The sequence below is a fragment of the Amblyomma americanum genome, chromosome 6 (assembly GCF_052857255.1).
Source record: "Amblyomma americanum isolate KBUSLIRL-KWMA chromosome 6, ASM5285725v1, whole genome shotgun sequence".
NCBI lineage: Eukaryota > Metazoa > Arthropoda > Arachnida > Ixodida > Ixodidae > Amblyomma > Amblyomma americanum.
Window position 1 is genome coordinate 80,246,475 of NC_135502.1, and position 23,528 is coordinate 80,270,002.

The 23,528-nt window shown below is 46.4% G+C and overlaps 1 protein-coding gene across 1 annotated transcript in view; it reads right to left on the reverse strand.

The window, feature by feature from the left end:
• Positions 1-1,211: 1,211 nt before the first annotated feature.
• Positions 1,212-23,528, reverse strand: part of LOC144095339 (membrane metallo-endopeptidase-like 1) — a 37,473-nt gene continuing 15,156 nt past the window's right edge. The window contains exons 5-11 of the mRNA XM_077629104.1: positions 22,393-22,528; positions 17,359-17,466; positions 13,798-14,085; positions 7,093-7,290; positions 4,577-4,806; positions 2,309-2,452; positions 1,212-1,581 (exon numbers count right to left, since the gene is read on the reverse strand). Of these exons, the coding sequence (XP_077485230.1) occupies positions 1,237-1,581; positions 2,309-2,452; positions 4,577-4,806; positions 7,093-7,290; positions 13,798-14,085; positions 17,359-17,466; positions 22,393-22,528 (1,449 nt within the window). The 3' untranslated portion in view covers positions 1,212-1,236. The remainder of the gene's footprint in view (positions 1,582-2,308; positions 2,453-4,576; positions 4,807-7,092; positions 7,291-13,797; positions 14,086-17,358; positions 17,467-22,392; positions 22,529-23,528) is intronic.

Genomic DNA, 23,528 nt, shown 5'->3' on the forward strand with positions numbered 1-23,528 from the left:
GGTCAAGGACTGATGTTTATAGAAAGTGCGAAAGCGCGGGATCACACATTTTTGTGTTTCTTGTGTTTGAATTCGTAATGCACTATTATAAAGACGCTAACAAAGCTGTAGTGCTTTTTAGTGGTTCGTTGTAGTTCGAGGTAAAAACTTACCTAATTTAACTTTGGCCGCTGCGGTGGCTCAGTGGTTATGGCACTCGGCTGCTGACCCGAAAGACACGGGTTCGACCGCGGCCGCTGCGGTCGAATTTCGATGGAGGCAAAATTCTAAAGGTCCGTGTACTGCGCGATGTCAGTGCACGTTAAAGAACCCCAGGTCGTCGATATTTCAGGAGACCTTCACTACAGCGTCCCTCATAGCCTGAGTTGCTTTGGGACAATATACCCCATAAATAAAACAAAATCTATTTTAACTTTGTTTAATAGAAAATCAGGCGCATTTAAATTTATGTTGACTTGAACAAGACGGATGTTTACAATCTAGTATTTTTAGAATCGCTGATGACAAAATTGTTTTCTAAAACTTGGGACGACTTAGCTGAATCAGCCTGTGTGCGCAGATCATTAGACATTCCTGATCGTGGACAACCATGTTAATATATTGAGCAGATCTGGCCAGGTAAATTCCAGATATGCTGAGATCCGCATCAAATAAAACCTGGATCGGACCAAATAAATGCGCGTTGTAATATTCATCTTGCCATATCTGCTTGGGTTGGGCTCAACCATGTGGCCTATTTGTCGCCTCGCTTATATCTGTCTACTTCAGAATGAAAATGGGACGAAAACAGTTTCGGTGCAATACCATAAGAATGCACATTTATCAGCTTATATGCATAACACGTGTTATACGTACTGAAGACTGCAACGTATACGTGAACGCCGTTCCTACTACACTGAACATTTAAAACCGCGTGGACAGCGGAATGCCCACACTGAGACCTAGTTCAGTCGACAAGGCAGCCTCAGAAAATGCACAAAATTGACGGGGATCACTATTTAGGCGATATCACCGATATAAAGTAAGATAATTGACAGAAGAATGACGACCGAGACGCCGAACTTCAAATGCGCCGATGCTTAATGCTGATGAGTCATTTGACCTCGTAGAATGTCTATTTAATTTTGCTAACGAGCGCCTGTAAATGTGCCGCTTGCCTCGTGGGATTCGTATCGAACCGAGAGCAAAAAATTACATCTGGTAACAGCAAACGTCAATCTGGACCCTCTCTGGCCTCTACCAGAAAGAACACTTCTCCCAAGGATTCATGGATGCCCCCCGGCGGCAGGAGAACGCGTCCGCGAACTGGGCCATGTTGCGCAGTGGCACGATGCAGCGAGAGCGGCTGTTCCAGTAACGCGAGCTGCGCTTCAGCTTGGCGGCCACGTCGCACCACTTGAGGCAGTGGGCGACGAAGAAGGTCTGCTCGGCGCTGAGTCCGAGGTTCGGCAGCACAGCATGTCGCTCTCGGTACGGGAGGCGCCGATAGGCGGCGTACGTCAACAGGAGACCCGCGTAGTCGGCGAATCCCTCTGAATCGATCACGTCGTTTAGGATGGCCAGGTTCCGCTCCTTTGCCGCCTGCGCAGAAAAGGAAGCCGAACGAGAGCTTCAGGGAGAAACAAAAGACTGCAGGAATCAGCATTCTTAGCCCTTGTAAGCAAGCCATTTCCCTTTGAATCTACAGTGGTTGCCCTTCTCCGCATCTTAAGGAACAAAAATAAGAAGACGAGGGGCGGATGAAATATAAATGAAAAAAAGGAGACAGTAAAAATGAAGGAAATAGAAAAGAAAAAAAACTCTCTCTCGTGGTCGAGAGTAGATGTGAGCATGAAATCCTTTGCAATACCGGCGTAGCACTTTCTAGAGACTGAACCTCGCTGCAAGGAAAAGTCTGGTTCCAGTTAAACACAGCCATACGCCCGCAGCCCACTCGGGTGGCCACATGCAATGCCCTCGTTGTTTACAACGGGTTCCACGTTGCGCTGAACGATGGCGCCATGGCTCTGCACGAGACCGGGTTCCACGCTGCGCTGAACGATGGCGCCATGGCTCTGCACTAGACGCTGATCCTTTGTAGGACCGGTCTTTGCCAATACATTTCCAATACTGGGCCGATTACATGTGCTGCGTGCTCTGGCTTAGCCCTCTGTCTCTGAATTGTTTCACTTACTATTTTGGAGATTGACCTCGGAGCCATTAAGGAAACTAAAATGAGCTGCTTCTTGATAAAAAAGCAGAAAATGCCCGATTCAATTTAGCGAACTTCGTAAAAGCACAATCTCGCAAAAGAAGTAACGGCCTTCACCTGCACGTAGGACTTGCGTAGGCATAGCAGAATGGCCGCATATTTCTTCAGCGTGTCTGAGTTGCTGAAGCTCCACAGCTGCCCCTTGTAATCCCGTAGGATGCCGCTAACGTCGTAGCCATGCATCATCTCGTGGCCAATGACCTGCGCAGACAATTGCCAGCAGATTTACTTGCCTATACATACACAGTCAAGGCTGAATATAAATTGAAAAACACGCGCACACACATACATGTTTTCAAAGGAGTACCTACCTATAACAGGACTAATGTCAGGCTACGAACGGTGTTATGTGCCGCAGCAGAGTCAGCGGAAATAAAATTGGGAAAAAATTGGGAAATAAAATTGGTGTTTATAGAAATCTCCCGAAGCATGCAACACAGCGCGGAATTAGCTGAATTCGGCTAGCATGTTTTGCTTCTCGGGATGTCCTAGAACACATGCATCTAATTGTACTAATCAGAAATCTAAGCTTTGGCGACGTCTACCGCGCCAGGCAAGCGACCAACACCAGCCTCTATACGAAGGGAAGGCTGTCGTTACGCTTCACGTCTAATGTAATTATTGCTGTCACATAATTTGACGAACTCCTCGTATCCGGCTCAGCTGAGACGCTGTGCAGATTACGAATCCGAGTGGGTCGGGAATGCCGCTGGAAAGGGTTGCTATCCGGGAAAAAAAAAACGAGGCTAGAAGTATGTCGTACGTCCAAGTGTAGCAATTACAACTCAAGCGCACATTAGTGCATTGTCAAAAGGAAAACGAAACGCCGACGAAAAGGTATTAGATGTTTCGGCTTCCGTACAGAAAACTTGTTCACTAAACGGAACGCGTAAAGCATGAAGCTTAAGTCCGTGGCAGTAATCGCCCCCGGCATCTTGGGCACGTAGGCGGAAGATTACCGTCGTTGCGATTTAGGGTGCTTTCTGTTGTGCCTGGGTTATCAGGGACTCCAGATATCTGCGTGACAGCCATTTCTTCACTCCCCCGATAATTGATGCTTGTTCCCAGTCGATCTTGCGCATGACGGCTTCCATGTGCTCCGCAGACGCAGTGGATGCAAGCATCTTGTTTGTGACGCTGTTCTTGTGATCCTTCAATGATCTTTCGAAGTTCCCGCTCTCGCCTATGCATCAATAGTCGCAGTCTGCGCAGGGAATTTTATAGACACGCCAGGGAACTTCCCTTTCTTCAGTCTGTCCTTAACGTCCACCAGCTCACGCCTCAACTTGCATGCAAGCTGGAACGTGAGCGACGTGCACGCTGCAAGTGCGCAGCACACGCGCCAGACTCGCTCACGCCCGGCGCTTAAAGGATAGCGGCTGTGCTCGGCAAAGAGAACACACGGGTTCTGATGGGTGTGATGACCGCCGTAGAACGGAATCCACGAAGTGCTTGGGCTAGCCGCGAGATTTCTGCGCGCTTGGCGTAGGTCAGAGGCGCAATCTTCAGGTTCCGAGAACGTTTTTTCGCCACGTCGGACGAGAGAAGGAGCGACATAACGCTTGTAGTGTGCTAGATGCATAGAAATAAAATGAAGATACCGGCCTGTGTGACTGTCCGTTCTGACGATCAGGAGTGAAAGGCGGCCGCCACGTCGCTCAACCAAGATGGCCAGAAAAGGAAGACGTCCAGCAGCGTCCTCCTCGACAGTGAACTGAATAGATTCCAATATGCTGTTAATGTTGTTCAAGTGTTTGCGAAAGCAGCCAGGGCGTTTTTCTTGGGAGTGGCCAACAACGTGTCTAGACGTGTCTAGATAGCTTCGTGCATCACACTGGAATGGAGCCAGAATCAGCGCCGAGCGTGTTTACCATTCATCGCCGAGGAGGAGGATGCTGGAGGGCTTCCTTTTCTGGACGTCTTGTTTGAGCGACGTGGTGACCGCCTTTCATATGTCTGCAGACAAAGCACTGCATTTATCGACATCATAAACCTGGCCACGTCCACTGCAGTAAACAGCTTCCTCCTATTGACATCCCGTGTTCCCTGTCTCCTCACTGCGGCGGATGCTGTATCCTGGCATGTTTCCTCATCTCAGCTCCCTACGCGGCCCTTGTCATTCCCTGCCACGTTTTATTTACCCTGCAATCGGTGCTTGTCCCCTAGGGACCGCTGTTTATTTGTTCTGGACATTGAATTTACCGCCCAAGTTCATTTCCTTTTCTGGATTTCAGCTAGGATATCAGCATTTCTCTCCTTCAGCCTCGCCCTGTTGTCTCTGTCAAGCATAAAGTGTTGGCTAAAAAAGTGTACGAAAGGCCTCACCTGACCGAGACCTCCGTAATTGAGCGCTGCGGTTCCTTCGGCGAAGAACATCGGCGGTTGTATGATACCAGCCGGTATGTACAGCATGTTGCGGTTCGCGCTATACCAAGCATTGGCTGTGCCAACCGTGAAGTTCTCGGTCGCGTTGTTCCTGAAGAAACGTTGTGTCATCAAGCGGTGCGCCTCCAGCCACGGCGAGAAGAAATCCGCGCGTGCCTCCGGAAAGTCAGCTGCGAGGGCAGAGACGGAAGACACTTATCATTATTTGTAGTTAGATGTAATAAACGACCACTCTGCGAAGCTTTCACTTAACCTGAAGGTTTCACTTCACCTGATTAAAGAATGATTTATACTGAGAACTTTCGACACTTAATTGAACCTCATTCAGGCTCTGAGACAGAAATATCGCTTACGAATGTGTTTCTGTCTGGCCCAGGATATGGTTTAGGTAAACTATTGGCATTAAGAAAAACCAGCCGAGTATAGATGAAACACAGAGACGTCTGTCGTTACAGCGATCAATGGTGGCCGTCCCTTGTGAAAGTGCGACACTTAAGGCATCGTTTAAGCGACGTTAAAAAGGCGAGCAAAGGAAATGTTAATTATCAGCTCGCGCAGCCGGCAAAATAATTATCCACTATGCAAAGTCTACTACTGATTAGTTTGCCTGTGAGCGTGCAAACGTAAATGCATTCCGATAACAATCTCTTTATGCTCATTCCTCGGTCATCACGCAGAAATTCAAATAAAGCAACGCTAACTGGTACGGTTACAGCTGTAAGGCAAAGAAGAGGATTATAGCACCAATAAAGTTTTTTCTTACCTGTGATTTCGCTAGTGGCATAAGGTGCCGTGTTCTTAGTGAATGCCAAAAGGTTGTTTAACTGCCTGTCACGTGCTGAAACAAGTTGGGTGTCGCCTATGTTCGCGGTCGTCGGAATGTAACCTACTAAAACGTACGGTCCTGACGCGAATGAACGAAACAACAATGCCGCAATTACAAGGAAGAAATAGAGAAGAGTGAAGTGACCTTTGAGAGTAGCGTAATACATGTCCCTCTAACTGACGGCGGTACGAGCTGCCCAGCGTGACTCCAACAGCATCGTACTGAGTTAATTGGGGCAATACTGTAGTTTCAGACGACTTAAGTCTGCTGTAAAACCCTACAGTATTGATGATCGCAGCACTGAACTGCTCCGCAATTAAGCAGTTGTTTGTTGCTAAAGCTTTTGTCGTTATCCGAAAAAGAAGCTGGTCACAAGACGACATTATATGCTCAACAATTTTCATGCCTCTGTCGTGTCGGATATAGTAAATTATTAAAAAAACTAATTGCGCTTACTGTTGTGAACATTCAGCGCGGTAATACAGAATGCCGAGGACATGGCTCATTTTTGCCAGCTGGTATTTGTTTTAGTTGTGTCTTACTAATACTAGTAAGAGCTTGGTGTAATAATTATCAAAAGCACTAAAAATATATACCCGGGAAATAAACCCCGCTTATCACGATGGCAACGTGAATATTTCTTCGATTCCAAACATCCGCTTCGAGTCTTGTTCTGATTATTTCTTTATTAATACATGTTTTCCCGGTACGTACCCATTGACCTGCCTACCCACCCACACGAAAATTGGAAGGGCAATAAAGAATATTATTATTTTAAAAAATCCGAAAACTAATATCACCATTATAAACGGCCAGCTACAATCTCTAATTGTGACCAGACACCAAACTGTATTAGCTACAAATTTATTAGACTACATTATTCAAGCAAACCAGTTAATACGAATCATCTGCTTTCTGACGCCTTCCACCCTAATTCCGCAAAAGTAGTCTTTTTACCTCCCAGAAACTGTCTACTAAAATTACTCCAGCGCTACGCTCAAACACTATGTACACTGAACGCCACACATGTTCGGAAGTCACTTCACCACATTGTAGAGCAGAGGGCAGCATGGTTGGCGGCGATGCCGCAGAGCACAGTGGAGGTTTTGTCTCTTTATGACATTCAGTAGAGCATATCAGGCGTTCCTGAAGCTCGTCGGCTTTAATGCACTTTACCTAGAAGGGATGCACCCAGAGGTTTCCAGACTTTTCGATGAGAAAATTCGCCGTGCGTGCACTCTTTGACAGTTATGAAAAAGAGAACTGTGCCTGGGGCTTCGTAATTTTAATCTCACCAGTGTTAAACCTTGTGACTTTAAGACGTATATTTTGTATATCGCTGATTAATTTTTTGTGTTTCGGAAAAGGTAATTGTGCTGCCGGGGTTGTGAGAGTACTCGCAAAAAGTATCTGCACTTCGAGCCTTCATTTTAAATTGAAGGCCTGCTTGCGAGGGTGCGAAATGTCTTTGTACAGCTCAACTTTTTTCCACTGTCTTCCTTTGCCAGTTGCCAACCTGCCTGACAATATTTTGCGAGCTGAACGAATGGACGGATGAATGGACCAGCCAAATGATTCAGCAAAATAAATATAAATGAAGAGAAAGATAGAAATAGGAAGAACTAGTCACCGAAGAACGCTTCCATCTGTGTGGTGTTGGCGAGAACCTCTGGGTAGGCGATCAGGAGCCGCATGCCAAACGCTTTTTCCAGGCTCATACGACGCACGGGACCCTGGATCCAGGCCGTGTCAGCGATCTTCTTCGCCAAGGCTCGCATCAGATTATACGACATTTCAGTCGCTTTCGTGACTGAAGCTGGTGGTACCGCTGAAGCGGAAGCAAGAGAAGGGAGGTGTTTTCTGGTCGTTCTCATGGATACACATTGAATAGGAAACATTTTGATCTTTCAGCCGCTGCAGTGACTTCAATGATGTTGGTTGAATTTTCACAAGATAGCAGAAAGTAATAATGAATTGTATACAGTAGCACTTCATGGCCTCGGTAGTACCTGAATATTAAAAAAGAAAAGATCATTAACCTTCACTTCGAAGCAGTTCCATTATTTAAGACAGTTACGCAGGAACACCAAAGACTAACGGAGTAGCTTCCAGGTGATATTTAACGTTGTGTTCTTGTTATCTCTTGGCTATACCTGTTTCCACCGCGAAAGAGAGAGGAAGTTCTGTGCAGTTGTGTGCTTTGTGAACAATCTGCAGGTGACTTTTACAGCCTCATCGTCCTGTGCTTGCGTTTGTTTTTTATCGCGTATGGCTGTCGCGCAAGCTCAGCGATTACCAATTCTTTATTAATATAATATTTACATATTGACATACTTATATAATACATACTTAGATATGTTAGGTAGGTCCCCAATTAGTCACGTACGATTTTTTATTGGCATAATACATTCTTATACATGCTGCAGCGGCTCCCAGTTAGTATTGGTCGAATAATAATAATAATATTAACAATATTAATTGTTTTGGGGGAAAGAAAACGGCGCAACATATGCCTAATATATCGGCGGACAGCTGTACCGCGCCGTAAGGGAAGAGATAAAGGAGGGAGCGAATGCATTCTTGTAGTTGCTGCATACGTTCCCTACTCCTACACGCGGTCAGTGATCAACAAATGGCAGCGATTTGGGAAGCTTAAATGCCAGTCACCTGGTACGCCTGGGTGGCCCCAGTCAGCTCAGTCAGCTCTCCGCCTTCTCCGCTACAAGCTGGCAATGCGCAGGGCGCAGATAGTACGTTTTGTGCGCACGTGCGCTGAGCGAGCTTCATTGCCGGATCCTCACAACTTTGATGATGATTTAATACAGAAGGACTACCTCCCACTAGTCGTCGGGAAAGTTTCAGTCACGAATAGTAAATCGCGCTCTTAAAGCAGCTGGTCCGCATCGATGCTTTTGGCGAGGCGCACTTAACCTCTTTGGAGAGCTGGACGGAACAGGGTAGGGAAGGGGACGGGTATAGCAGAGTTGTAAGCAAAAATAGGTAGACTTTTGTTGTTTTGTATTTCTGTCCACAGCGTAAGAATGACACTTCCTACGAACTTCAGATACAACGAACGCAATCCGCCTGACCATCATGCTTCATTATAAGTGTGCTCGAATGCATACCGAAGTGAGACGGTACATAGAAATCAGAATTAGAGCGTTAGTGCGCACGGAGAGTGACAATTGACAGAGGTTACAAGACAATATAAAGAGATTTATAGCAACACAACTCTACTACAGCAGAGAGGCAGACATCAGCACAAGAGGTAAACATCTTTGAAGGAAGTCCCTTTAGTGGAGTGTCCTGTTTTGTGTGCACAGGACACATAGCAGCGACTCTCTACTGTCCACTCTAATCGTCCAACGAGCGACAAGTCTTCTCTCGTCTCAGTTTTTTTTTTGTTCACAAATGATGGCTAACGGCTCTCCGGAAAGCAAGAAAAGCAAGTGTCTGCTGGTCTGTAGAAAAAGGAGGAATCAGTGGCTTTATTTAGCGGCGGTCACGTCGACAGGTCCGGAGGGCGCAGAAACCAATTATCAATAAAGCAAAGTAACGCACTTGATTCGTTGTGTTGTGCACAAAACGCGTCAGCGAAGTTCTGACACTCATTCTGCTGAAGCAAATCATCTTCGTGGTCCACGAATTTGCGTCGAGGCCCACGGCCCAAATTCCATTACCCAAAGGTGAATAACCGGGTCGGGTGCACAAGATCCCTTGCTCTGATAGCCGGCCCCATATACCGGGTAGACAACGAATAGGGGAGAAGGAGACAAAGAGCACAAAAACGATGAACGGCGGACGAACACCGAACGGAGTGCCCTTGCCGAACATTGCGAACGTTCCGACCACATATTTGCTTTCGAACGAGTGGGGCGTCCAGTTATTAATCGTTCAAGGTAGAACTCGAACGCTCCGCGAGTTCTACCTTGAACGATTAATAACCGGATGCCCCACTCCAGTTGTAACCAATACAGTGCTGTGCGCGTGTGTGATTTAATTCCTCTAAAATGAACTAATCACGCGCACAATCTGGACACATTTATTATTGTGTAAATAGTCTTTACATATTACTTCTCCCCTATCCTCTCTTCCTGTCCCCTCACCTCTTTCATTTCATTTCTCCATTCTGCCTGCTATCCTTTATTTCCGCTGCCCCAGCTCAGGTGCTTCGGCATCGATGGCAGATGCCGGGGCTAGCAAAAATCTTTTCCTTCCTTTTTACTATCATTTTTAATAAAACCACTACCACCACCACGAGTGAGCGTACGGGAAGTGGAGTATTACGCATTTAAGAGGCTTCAATTTCGAATCCTGTAATATGCAGATCAAACAACCCACCGCGGTGGCTCAGTGGTTAGGGCGCTCGGCTACTGATCCTGAGTACCCGGGCTCGAACCCGACCAGGCGGCCGCGTTTCGATGGAGGCGAAACGCAAAGGCGCCCGTGTGCTGTGCGATAAAGATACGTTAAAGATACCCAGGTGGTCGAAATTATGCCGGAGCCCTCCACTACGGCACCTTTTTCTTACTTTCTTCTTTCACGCCCTCGTTTATACCTTCCCTTACGGCGCGCTTCAGGTGTCGGCCGAAATGTGAGGCAGGTACTGTGCCATTTCCTTTCTCCACAAAATTAATGTGGATCCAGAATATACATACCGAAAGATGTCGGCGTTCACTATGCTCAGTGGCGCTAGCGTTGACAATGTTCTAGACGGCGATGGCTTTGAGGGAAGGATGGGCGCATAACTGGCTCCCTGGATATACGGACGCTTCATTCGTGGTTTGATACATGTGGTGGTGGTGAGAGAGAGATGTGGCCTGAATTCATTAGCGCTGACAGCGTTGTGGCTGACATGCGGTACTGCAGCAATAGCTAGGCCGCAGCGGTCATTTGGTGATCAATCTCTCGCGATCAACCCTTAACTACATTCTGAAGACATAAAGCTACGCAGGAGACAGGACAAAGAAAAGATGCAGACAGGACGAGCGTAGGAAATGCTCGTCCTGTCTGCATCTTTTCTTTGTCCTGTCTCCTGCGTAGTTTTATGTCTTCAGAATGTCTTACCAACTAGACTCTCATCACACACTTCTAGAATCCTTGACTACATGCCACCTCCCAGGGTGGCAGGGAGGGTGCGCTGCCTATCCAGTGTGCGGAACGCCATCAAAACAGGCTTTTGCAGTTGGATACTAATGCCACGTACATGAAAGCGAGATTGAGGTCTCCGCTGACCCACGGAGCTGGTTGTGCGCCTTTACTTTCGTGAAAATGAGCGGCCTTTGCAAAGTTGTCAACGCCAATGAACTCTATGAACGCCGTCGGCTCACTTGTTTAGTTTCTAAGGAAAGGAAATGGTACAGTAACCGTCTCACATATCTCGGTGGACACCCGAACCGCGCCGTAAAGGAAGGGACAAAGGAAGGAGGGCAAGAAGAAAGAGAAAACTGAAAATTGAAAGTTGGATTTTAAGGAAAGCCGCGGCGCTGCGCAGGGGCGGAACACCTGTGGGTCGGTGCTACTAGTGGCGCATGCGCAGTAGTGACTAGGAAGCGAGAGAGAGACAAATATCCGTGGCGGGGCGCGCGTTGTGACGTCATGTGCCTACTCGAAGCACCACCACGGCGAAATTGCAAGTTCAGGGCCAGTAAAGCTTTCTCTTTAAAAACCAACTTTGAACTTAACTGATCCGGAGTTCCCGGCTTCGAGCCCGACCTTGGTGGCTGCGTTTGGATAGAGGCGAAATGCTAAGGCGCCCGTGTGCTGTGCAACGTCAGTGCACGTTAAAGATTCCCAGGTGGTCGAAATTATTCCAGAGCCCTCCACTACGGCACCTCTCTTCCTTTCTCCTTTCACTCCCTCCTTTATCCCTTCCCTTAGGGCGCGGTTCACGTGTCCGCCGATATGTGAGACAGATGCTGCACCATTTCCTTTGCCGAAAAATCAATTCTCAATTTTCAAATTTAGACCAAGCAGATGCAAGAGGGAGCATAGAAAGTTTCCAGGAATCTATCTACCTTCCGCCTAAGTGAATGACCTTCATCGCGTGATCACAGGGAAAAAGCGGGCTCTGGTGCCTGCTGCGTGCTGTTCACTTAATCGCCCAGAAGAAGGAACAGAGTTGGTCTCAAAACGTTAGAAATTTTTTTCCAACCCTTGGTTGTTGCCAGAGCGTCCTTCGATCATTGCAGAAAGCATTCACCTGGCACTGCGAAAGTCGGTGAATGCATGTAATCTAGATCTGCCCTTCCGAAGACGGCTTCAAGAGTGGCGCGCTTTGCTCCACTGGTTCGATGCTCGAAGCAAGAGTGGGGTTGACGTTGGAAGCGTGAAGTAGCGTTTCTTTCATTTTTTAAACACCGAAATTGTAGTTCAAAGCCGGTGGCTATCTAACAGCAGCAATAATTCTTCATTTGAAGAAACATCGCTCCCGTTCTTTGCTTAGCACCAAACCAGTGCGCACATGAACACAGCGTTAACGACCTAAGTGGATTCAAACAAGCCTATCGATTCGAGAAAAAAAATTATAATTACGATAGCCGATAATGCGAAATTTGAGCGTAGCTTTGCACGGCTGGCGGGTGGCGTGTTACGCTGCTAGTCACCCTCCAGTATCTTCCAGTGGCGGCCACCTTCCAGGTGGAGTTACGCTCTGCTACTTCGACAACAAATTACACCGACTACGCCGATGACGACGCGGAAGCCAGAAACGGGCACCTAAGAGCTGCGCTGGAAAAAAAAATGGTTTTGAGGAAATGAAAGGTGCAGTAAATGTTTCAATTCTCGGTGGACACCTCAACCGCATCGCGAGGTAGGAGAGGAAGGTAGGGTTGAAAGACGAAAGAGTGAAAGAGGTGCCGCATTGGAGGGCTCCGGACTAATTTCGACCTGATGACCTTTAACGTGCACTGACATCGCAGAGCACACGGGCGGCTTTTGCGTTTCGCCTCCATCAGAATGCAGCCGCAGTGGCTGGGTGGGATCCCGGTTACTTCGGCTCAGTAGCCGAGCACCCTAACTACTGAGCCACCGCGGTGGGTTCGCGGGTACGCGCGCCCTCATTGGCAAGTCCATACTGGTAGGTAGTACTGTGAGGTCGAAGGAGAGAGGTGCTTTTATGGAACGGAAAGACGCACTAACTGTCTCACTTCGCGGTGGACACCTAAACCGTTTAGTGACGGAAGAGAGAAAGAGGGCCGTAGTGGAGGGCTCCGGAATAAATTCGACCATTTGCTGACCTTTAATGTTTGAGATAGGTGGCTTCCTGGCCCCGTGGTGCTGGAATGTAGGAGCTCTCACCCATGTGGCGAGGGCTCCTTGTCACCGGGGGTATCTGTTGCTAAGCCATCGTCGTCACTTCAGATCACGTGGTTGTTGCGACGCGCGTCCTTTCTTTCAATCTTTCCTCTCATATATATTTAACTCTCCTACTGTCTGCATGTGGCCGCGAATGTGGCTCAGCTTGAGCCAGGGGGAGGCCCGTGCACTTTACTTTTCATTCTTCCTTCAGTCGCAACAACAACCTTTAATGTGCTCGGACATCCCACAGCACAAGGGCGCCTTTTGTGTTCTGCTTGCATTGAAATGCTGCCGCCGATGACTGGGTCGAACCCAGGCACCATGTCAATATCAATAAGGTATCACGGGTGAGGAGGAAGCCAATTGCAAAATAAAATACGGCGTAGTGCCGAAAAGAGATTTACAAAAAAAAATTAAAAGCCGAACGAAGGTAGGGTGAGGGTGTTAAAGAGGAAATGCATAAATAAGATCTACTAACAGCAGCAGCCCCAGCAAAGGAAACGGGCTGGATCTCGGTACTTATACCGAAATCATTTCCATATCCTCTTGTAAAAAAAAAAGAGTATCTTGGAGTAACCTTCACACCGGCAATTCAAAGGGGCTTGCGAGCGATATGGAGAGAAAACAGCTGTTAACGAATGCATTGCCACCCGCATTCGTCGATAACCCGACCGATCTTTCACGTCACTCAAGAGATAACCTTCAAAAGGCCGCGCGGCCTAGCTTTTGTTTGAGGCGCGCCGGCTTCATTGTTGTGCGCCAATTTTGTAACATCTGTCCTCACAGTTGCGTAGAGAAAGTTGTGTGGGCATTTGTATACACGGAGCGTCCCTAGCATGCAGGTGCTCGTGACACGTTCGGGGAGCTTTCAATCGTCTCCACACAATGTCTCACGATGCATAGTATGCGCGATGTGTTTAGAATGTTTGGGGTAAGAAAGCAATCTAGAAAACGGTGCAAAGAAAGAACATTGAAGATATAATGATTAGATTACTGTCTGTCGCCTAAGCAAGATGTTCGCTGTGAAGTCACTCACAGTGGCGCAGGTAGGTGTTCATGAGGGCCATTTCCATGACGCCAAAGACGGTCTTGAAGCATTCTTTCTCGAAGTGGTCGTGGCTCATTTTCATAACGTGGCCGCTGGCGAGCGGAAGGATCCGGTGGAGCAAGCTCCAGGAAAGGAGCAGGCGTGTATCGTACGGATCCATGCCTCCGCTTGCCACCAGCAGTTTTATCACCTCGGTCGAGTTTCGCATCACGAGAACCACGTCCGAGGTGCCTAACGCGTTGTCCGTGTACTTCCCGATCAGCCTCGCCCACTCGCCTGCGCAAATCAGCCGCGTTAGAAAAAAAAATAACTGGGGTTCAAACCGGCTGAACCTATAGTTTACAGAGCGGAAGGTCGGTTAAGCGTGGTCAGGCAGGGTTTTCTATGTTTTAACTTTCTTGCACATCAATGACTTGACTTGGTTGTTACTTAGTTAAAGAGACGATACGGAGTTAAAGAGATCAGTTAAAGAGATCATAAGGATCATCATATTCAATCAGCCGTCTACGATACAGAGCCGAAGCACTGGTTTCAGCACGCGGCTCCTCCATGGCTATCTGTGAACGTCAAGCAACGCTTCGCGCTTTTTGTTATCCTATCAGATAAACGAAATGAGTCACGTGGTTCAGCGCAACTGCGAGGTGAGCGTTGAATCACGTTTTTCAACGCAGCTGCCAAGGCGAGCGAACGCCGCCGGCTCCGCGCACCGCAGCGTTGCCCCGAGGCGCGGCGAGTCACATGGTATGACGTCACAGCAACACCCCTCGCTCCGCCATTTGAAGCTCATGACCTTGAGGTTTTGCAGAGCTTCCGCTTTAAAAACTTCAGCGCTAGCACAACCATGCTGGTGTTACCAGTAAACATAATCTTGCCCTGCTGCTGTTGTCTCGTTATCCGACCGCACCCCGTCGCGCTACTGGAAGCGGTGTGAGAAAAATCGAGTTTGTTAACCACCACGATCAATATTCCTAGGCGTTTCTTTTCATACACCAGTCGATGCTCTGGTGTCACCTTACCGCCGTCATCGCTGAGATTCGCACCTTGACGCAACGGTCAAGAAGACTGGTAATAATGGAATACATCAAATGGTACTTTAACACCCGTGTTATAATGATATGAACCACAATCGACAGATGTCGATATGTAGGAAATGTTAAGGAGGACTGCAGTGAGTAGGCAGCGTCAGAGCAATGGAGGCAGCATGACTGACGAAAAACCAAGTGTGATTCATTCATTACTGCAAAACAGGCATGCGTCTTGTTTTATGGAAAAAGGCAACACAATTAGCGCCCTTTTACATCCCTTTACGAGTAGATCAGGGTGCAGCCAAAGGAATGGCACAAACTGAAATAACTTCATTCGAGATGAATTTTAGACTGACATACAAAAATTATTGCCGGGAAGGCATGTATCCAAGGGGGGTGCGGGCCCCACCCCCCGAAATCAAAATCAACTCCCCCCCCCCCCCCCTGCCTGCTAGAAGAAATTACCTTGGGCCCCTCTTTAAAAAATCCTGGCTACGTGTCTGTTGATGGTCTTTCAGGATATCGTTAGTGACAATTTTAGCCTGAAGAAGGCAGTGACAAACGCAGTTTGCTTGCGATTCTCCCCATTCATTACATCACAGTCTGGCCACGCGTAGATGACAAACGCATCGGAGCGATTGCACAGTCGAACATGTATTGCCAAAGATCGCAGGCATCATTCATCCGCCTACCTTCTCAGAAAATTTTACCAGTTATGTTTTCTTCTGTAAAGACCATGACTCAAATCACTTTTAGTATATAATTCGTCTCACGGCGCATTTAAGGAAATCAAATTAAATGGACGACAGCGATGATACAACAGTAATTACTGAGCAGAAGGTGGAAGACGAACGCACTGGTACGCAAGAATTAGCACTACAATAGCATACATCACTTAGACATTTTGCACTCTGGACCCTAGTCAGCGATCGCCAGTGGAAACTAACTCTCATAAACGTCTGGTACTATGGCAGGGGCACATTCGAAATAACGCGATGTCTGTGGCAATAACGTCGGCCAAGTGAACATGCGAGTACTCCATGACCATTGCTTAAACGATTTTTGTTTTGGTACCTCATATTCAAGTACTTTGAGTCACCTGTAACCTATGTCCATTTAGTTGTGGGTATTTTGTAAACATGGACAGTAGCACTTTTTTGTGCAACATTCTTTATTCTTCAGCCCTTCCTTTCTGCGGCTGAACCTGCGAGTAAATAGATAGATAAAGAGGAGGAAGGAAAGACAGGGATGTTAACCAGAAAGGAATTCCGGTTGGCTACCCTGCACTGGGGAAGAGGGATTAGGGGGCTAAAAGGAGGAAGAGAGAAGGGGAAAAAGGCATAACACACACACACACACGCACAACGCTGTCACAATTTGTCGCTCAATCCAGTCGCTCTCAAGTAGGCAAAGAGTGCCTTGCATGCCTTGAGGGCAGTCGACTACTGTGGCCACGGACCGAGGATCTTTTGCTCTGTTAATGGGCGAGGATCGAGGCGGTCCAGGGCACAACACAGTGTATGTCTTGCACTCGCAAATGCAGGGCACTCACAGAGAAGATGAGCGATAACTTCAGTATTGGCCACTAGCAATTGGAGCTATCGTTTCAAACAATGTTTGTACATATTTGTGGGTAGGAATCGGAAGTAGGAAACTGCTTGTAAAAACATTTACTTCCGTGTATTCCTATAGGCACTAGCCTACTTTTCACGCACAAATTTTCCCCCAGTCGTTCCAACCAGCGACAGCAGCGCCATCGCATCTTGCTTACAGCACAAACTGGTGTTGGTCAGGAGCTCAGAAACACCTTCCGAGGAACGTGCAATCCCAGCATTGCGTTGTCATAAGCACCTGAGCCAAGAATACACTTCTACACGCAGCAGAGAACCCACAAACGGGCGCAAAAGTTGACGAGCCCTTCCCGGCTCACCCACTTGCCGGCTCGGCAATTTGTCAACTTGCTCGCTCACTCCTCCGTCGCACCGCTCCTGTGTATAACATGTCAAAGATGGCTATTGATTAGATTTTTTCAGACCTCTGGCACTTAGCACGACCGCGACCAATAAGCGGCGTAGCTCTAGCGGGCCAGGAAGCTCCGCCCCCGACGATGGGGCCGTTGGAGGAGTGCCGACCTTACAGCGTGCAAGAAGTGACGAGAGGAGAGGGAAAGTTGCGAAGACGCTGCAATTCAAAATTTGACTACGGATAAGTCAGCTTCTACAAAGCGCACGCAAAAATTCTTGCTGGGCAACATTTGTGAAGCGACGCCCTTTAACATCTCAGGCATACCGCCACTTTAATGGAGTCCCTTTCAGAGCCCCTTTAAAAGTTTCAAGTCAGTGACAAACACTGAAAACTGTACTTTTAGACTCAGGTCTGGGTCGCTGTTTCGAATATGTAAGATGAGGCTGCAGCAAGGCGCGGTGTGTTTGTATCCAATATTTGACTCATCTGGGACACCAGAAGCGGCCACAATCGTGGCAGTGAATGAGTGACGGATTTATTCAACTCGTGGGTAACTCACCTTTCGGGACAATCTGCTGAGTGAGTGCATCGAGTCCTCCAACAGTTGTAAATTTTTTGTTTGCGTTCTCACCACTTCGCGGTGGAAGACTGTTGATGAACAGCCCCACTGAAATGAGCGAAACAGAAACATTCACAGGAACATGAGTCGAAAGTTTGGTCTCATTCCATACCTCTAACAAATGTCTTATTACACAGGACGCCGAAAATACTCCAGGCTCTGTGCGGGCGATATGCAACTATGTACAAGTGTTTTATTTGATGAGAAGGTGAACGAAGTGCGTTGGCCTTTCGTAGTCCGTGGTTGAGTAGAACTGCAAGACGACGGACGAGGAAGAGCACGGGACACAACTGCGCTGACGACTTGCACATTTATTTTCGAAGGTGATGAGCCCTCACATTTTATTCTGAGACACTAACAGACGTAAAGAAAGATAGTTGCTAGTGATATGCAGACACATGATTTGCATAGGCGATATGTGCAGTGGAAAAGGAAAAAGGCAAAAAATATTCAAGGTGTTCGACATGTTATCTGACAGGCCCTCAGAATCGTGAATTGCATACTGTTATGTTTTTTAAAGTTCTGGTTATATATATATATATATATATATATATATATATATATATATATATATATATATATATATATATATATATATATATATATATATATATATATATATATATATATATATATATATATATATATATTACGAACGTAGGTTGCGTTGGCTCCGCAGAATAAAGATTTAAGAGAAGTGGGCACTTCTACAAAGACACTTTTATTTATCAACGTTTCGACCGCGGTGCGGTCTTCTTCAGGACTGTAGTGGTCTCGCGTCAGATGGACGTTTTAAGTTTGTGAGCTCAAGAGGAGGGAGAAAGGAGTGTTACACGCAAATAGCAACAACGGTTCAAAAAACTGAAAAAAAGGAAATAAAGATGGGGGTGCGGGGAGCAGACCGGGACAATATTGGGGGAGGAAGCAAAAAAATAGAAATAAAATAAAAAAGGGGGGAATAACTAGTATTGTAAGGAAGGGTGGGGTACAAAAGGAGATCTACACGGGACAAAGTTCCCCATGACGAATGGATGAAAGAAGTACTAAGTGCGGTTGGATCGAATTCTCCCAACCCCGATATCACTCAGTCAAAGGTCAGCCAAGGGCAAACACTCTCAAAACAGGGCCATCACAGTGTAGACAACATCACCAATCTATCTCTAACACCGCTCACAGAGTATGAGCGAGCCGTCCTATCTAGAGGGCTGACTTTTTGCCCCCGCACAGGCAAATTCAATGAATTCCAACTCCTGAAAGATCTTGACGACTTCGCCAGAAAACTTCGCCTGAGAGAATACTTTTTTGATAAGCCCGGAAACCCCCACCAAAACACGGACTTCCACCCAGCAAACCAAAATTGGACTCCCAACATCGGGCGGGAAAAACACTTGGATATCTATATTAAGGCAGTTCAAAATGACATTGTTGAAAATTTTAAGAACCGCAGGTTAGGACCAGACAATCTTTCTAAAAGAGAACGTACTGCTCTCGAGGCGCTCAGCAACCGTACCGACATCGTCATAAAGCCAGCTGATAAGGGCGGAGGCATTGTTATCTTGAACAGGGATGACTATATAGCAGAAGGCTTCCGACAGCTTTCTGACAACCATTTTTATAAACAACTGCATGGCGACCCCACCGACGAGCACTCAAAAACTATATCTGACATTCTCCTCGACCTCATAAAACACAATGAAATCTCCCCGAAACTATGCAAGGCACTCACGGCTACCCATCCTTCTCCTGGGCGTTTCTACATGCTCCCTAAATTACATAAAGCCGGTATTCCTGGACGGCCAATAATTTCAGGAATCGGTACTCTCACAGAACCAATATCAAAGTACACTGACACTCTAATTAGCCACATTCCAGCCACACATCCATCCTACATCAAAGATACAAACCACTTTCTCCGCCAGATAGACAATATAACATTACCAGAAGGAGCCTTTCTTGTGACCATGGATGTAACATCTTTATACACAAACATTCCCCATGCCGACGGCATTGCAGCCCTTTTAGAATCTTATGAACAGCAGAAACCTCATGAATCTCCAAGCCCAAACGTGTTAGGAACACTAGACAAAATTGTGTTAGAATATAATAGCTTCGAATTTGATCTTCAATATTATCTGCAAGTAAGTGGCACCGCTATGGGAACAAGAATGGCCCCAAATTATGCCAATATCTTCATGCATCATATAGAGTCAAAATTTCTTTCTTCTTGTACAATTCAGCCGTACTTTTACAAGCGCTATTTAGATGATATTTTTATAATGGACAAACACAGAACAACAACTTATCCATTTCATTGACAGTTTCAACTCCGTGCACCCAAACATAAAGTTTACGCACACCTACTCAGCCAGTCAAATCAATTTTCTTGATGTTGACATTCTCGTGGACAAGGGGTCAGTTCGTACAACCGTTTATAGAAAACCAACCGACTCACAAAAATATCTACATTTTCAAAGCGCCCATCCCCGTCACTGCAAAACCAGCATCCCTTATTCGCAGGCCCATCGTTTTCGAAGAATCTGCTCTAACGACCTAGACTTTAATGAAAACTCCGAACACATGCGCAACGTGCTCTTAACACAGCGCTATCCACGTTCCCTTATTGATGACGCCATAAGCAGAGCTTCAAATCTTAACCGTAGTCAAATACTCCAGGGGCACCAAATAGATAACCGAAATGATTACACTACAAACCTTATCCTCACATTTAACAGTAACGCACCGAACATAAACAGAATTCTTAATAAGCACTTTAACATTCTCCAGCAAAGTCAACGACTATCGAAAATATTTACATGCGCACCCCGCGTGATTTACAGGCGTGCCAAAAACATTCAGAACCACCTAGTCCACTCCAAGGAACACAAAACCCCAAAATATGGATGCCAGCCCTGTGGTAAGGGTCGCTGCAAAGTTTGCAAGCACATGCAGACTACGTGTTCCGCAACTAGTACGAGGTCAGTTTTCCAGCATTCAATCAACGGTAACTTTGACTGCGACTCATCAAACATTATTTACCTTCTTGAATGCACTTTGTGTAACCAGCAATACATAGGACAGACAAACACTGCATTCCGCATTCGATTTAACAATCACCGCGCACACGCCAAGTCTCTCCCAAACCTTCCCCTATCCAAGCATGTAAACGCAGAAGGACACCCATTTGACCAACTAAAAGTAACAATTATTCAAGGGGGCTTCAAAAACAGGCGAGAACGTGAACAGCGTGAATCCTATTTTATCCACAAGTTTAATACTATTCAAGAAGGTCTTAACGAAAAGCCTGGTGCCCTTTCTTTTATTCACGACCTCCAAACAAAATAATACTACACTTCTCGTTAATTGGCTAACTCAGATATACCTTTTATAACTCCTAGTGTATATCCCAGGCAATCATACCCCTCCTTACTTACACTATCCTGCCTCGTGCAGTATTGATAAGTTTTTGACGTTCTTTCCTTACATTTTCCGACAATCTGAAATCTTTGCACACAGCTAGTCCAGCCCTCCTCCCCTACAAACAAGTATTCCCGGCGAGGTCGGTTCAACGACCCACCCACGGAGAGGGTTGCACCGTTCAGTGAAACCCAGACCCCGTGAGTAAGTTCTTAGACATGTGCTCGTTAACGTAGCCCACTCCTTCCTTAACGTTCTAGCCCTCGGCTCACCGGAAATTAGTGAGACCCCCAAAAGGCGCCTGGTTTGGCCTGTTCGTCACTGCCAGTGTCATTTGCGCAGCGGCTCCTCTTTGGCCACGCATCTGCAGCGGCGCCCTTTGTGTTTGTGCATTTTGTTTGTGTTTTGTTTCCGTGCTGCCCATGTCCCCCGCACCGTCTTCCTCTCCCTTTCTCTCGTTTCGCCATCTCCTTTTGTACCCCACCCTTCCTTACTATACTAGTTTTTCCCCCCTTTTTTATTTTATTTCTATTTTTTTGCTTCCTCCCCCAATATTGTCCCGGTCTGCTCCCCGCACCCCCATCTTTATTTTCTTTTTTTCAGTTTTTTGAACCGTTGTTGCTATTTGCGTGTTACACTCCTTTCTCCCTCCTCTTGAGCTCACAAACTTAAAACGTCCATCTGACGCGAGACCACTACAGTCCTGAAGAAGACCGCACCGCGGTCGAAACGTTGATAAATAAAAGTGTCTTTGTAGAAGTGCCCACTTCTCTTAAATATATATATATATATATATATATATATATATATATATATATATATATATATATATATATATATATATATATATAAAATATTTCAGTATTATTTTTGTGCTTACTGAAAGCTACCCAGACACGGACGAGACAAAATACGGACTTGCACGCACAAAGCACCAACTCGCATCTGCTTGTTTGCCACGTTTATAATAAACACTTTGATAAAGGTGTCCTCTAAACGTTTTTTGTGTCCACACCCAACAATTCTGGACAAAAGCATTTTTGAGCGGGAAAACTTTGAGCGCATTTTTTTGCATATATCGTAAGTTTTCACTGTAACAATTGATATATCCGGAGATCTCTCGTCGGCAGGCTTGCATTTATTTCCTATTACCTTTTTTTATCGCCAAAATCATTCCCCAATGCTTTTTTACAGCAGTCTTGACTGCTCAGTGCGAGCGATGGAAACGCTACAAAAAAAAAAAAGACTGCTACATTACGGAAGAATGGAACATTACCTTCAATTTTTTTTTTATACCAGTATCTAACAGTTCTTCAGATCTCAAAATGTTTGTCCACGAATGTTAGACGTGCGTCTGCGTGTGTCCAAGTATCGCACTGTACTCAAGAATATAGAAAAAATTAACCCCTATCATAGCACTGCTTCAGAATAAGCCAGCGTGCCCCAGACTACGCTTTTTTATAAAGGAAACAAATGCGCTATGCTCCGCAGTATTACGACGGGATGCTAAGGCGGGGAGAGAGAAAGCATAAAAAAGTATGGACCACCAAGAATTCGTACCTGTGCGCTCAGCTGTAATGATGCGCCCCATTACGGTGGAGTTTAAGTTTGAATCGTATTCTGCCAGATAGACCTCGTAAAGTTTCAGGTCTGGATTGCTCTCGAGCCAGTCCATGTAATTCTCGTCGATTTCCATCTGCAGTACAGAAGCGGCCAGCGTGACCTCATAGCGTTTAGACGGCGATAGAACGTTTGAGACGCCGGTGAAACGTCAACATACATGTTCGTGTCACCATGTTTGAGCAACCCCATTTAAGAACGCGGGGGGCGGTATAAGAACACAAATTCAATGCGCGACAGCCAGAAGAAAACCTGAGGACCTTTTTTTTGCTTTTGAAGGAAAACAGTAGATTATGTAACAGTAAAACATTAGTCAACAATACAAAAAGTGCAGCTGATTAAGTGTGAATCAAAAATAGCCAAAAAATGTACGCGACAGTAATTGGCTACCTGCACTTATGGTATAGCGAAATTTTTATGAGAATTTTAATACATGACACTTCCTACTTTCGTAACTATGGTTGGTTTTGATTTATGGCGGTTTAACGTTCCCAAGCGACTCGGGCTATGAGGGACGCCGTAGTGAAGGGCTCCAGAAATTTAGATCGCCTGGGCTTCTTTAACGTGCACTGACATCGCACAGTACACGGGCCTCTAGAATTTCGCCATCGAAATTCGACCGTCGCGACCGGGATCGAACCCGCGTCTTTCGGGCCAGCAGCCGAGCGCCATGACCACTGAACCACCGCGGCGGCCTTGTATAACAATGGTATACTCGAAAATTTAGCAGATTTTTCTGGTGCTTATATAGCCAGAAGTGACTCGGTTTTTTAACTACAGCGGAGAAAACTTGGAAAGTAACTGTTTATAGTGTGGCACCGGATGCAATGCGGTTTTTGCCAGCCACCATACCGCCTCCCTTACAAGTCAACATAAAGTCACACCGCTTAATATGCGGTCGCGCTAAGTGAAGTACCTTTTATAGTCCCCTTTTGAAGGTGACAGCCCACTGCGCGAGGAATGACTTGAGCGAGTGCTGAAAACCCTCAGCTCCGTGGAAAACGAACTAATTCGCTACGCCGTGAAGATACAGCGGCAGGTCAAAATTAAGACATTTTTCCGGCTGTGCATGGCGT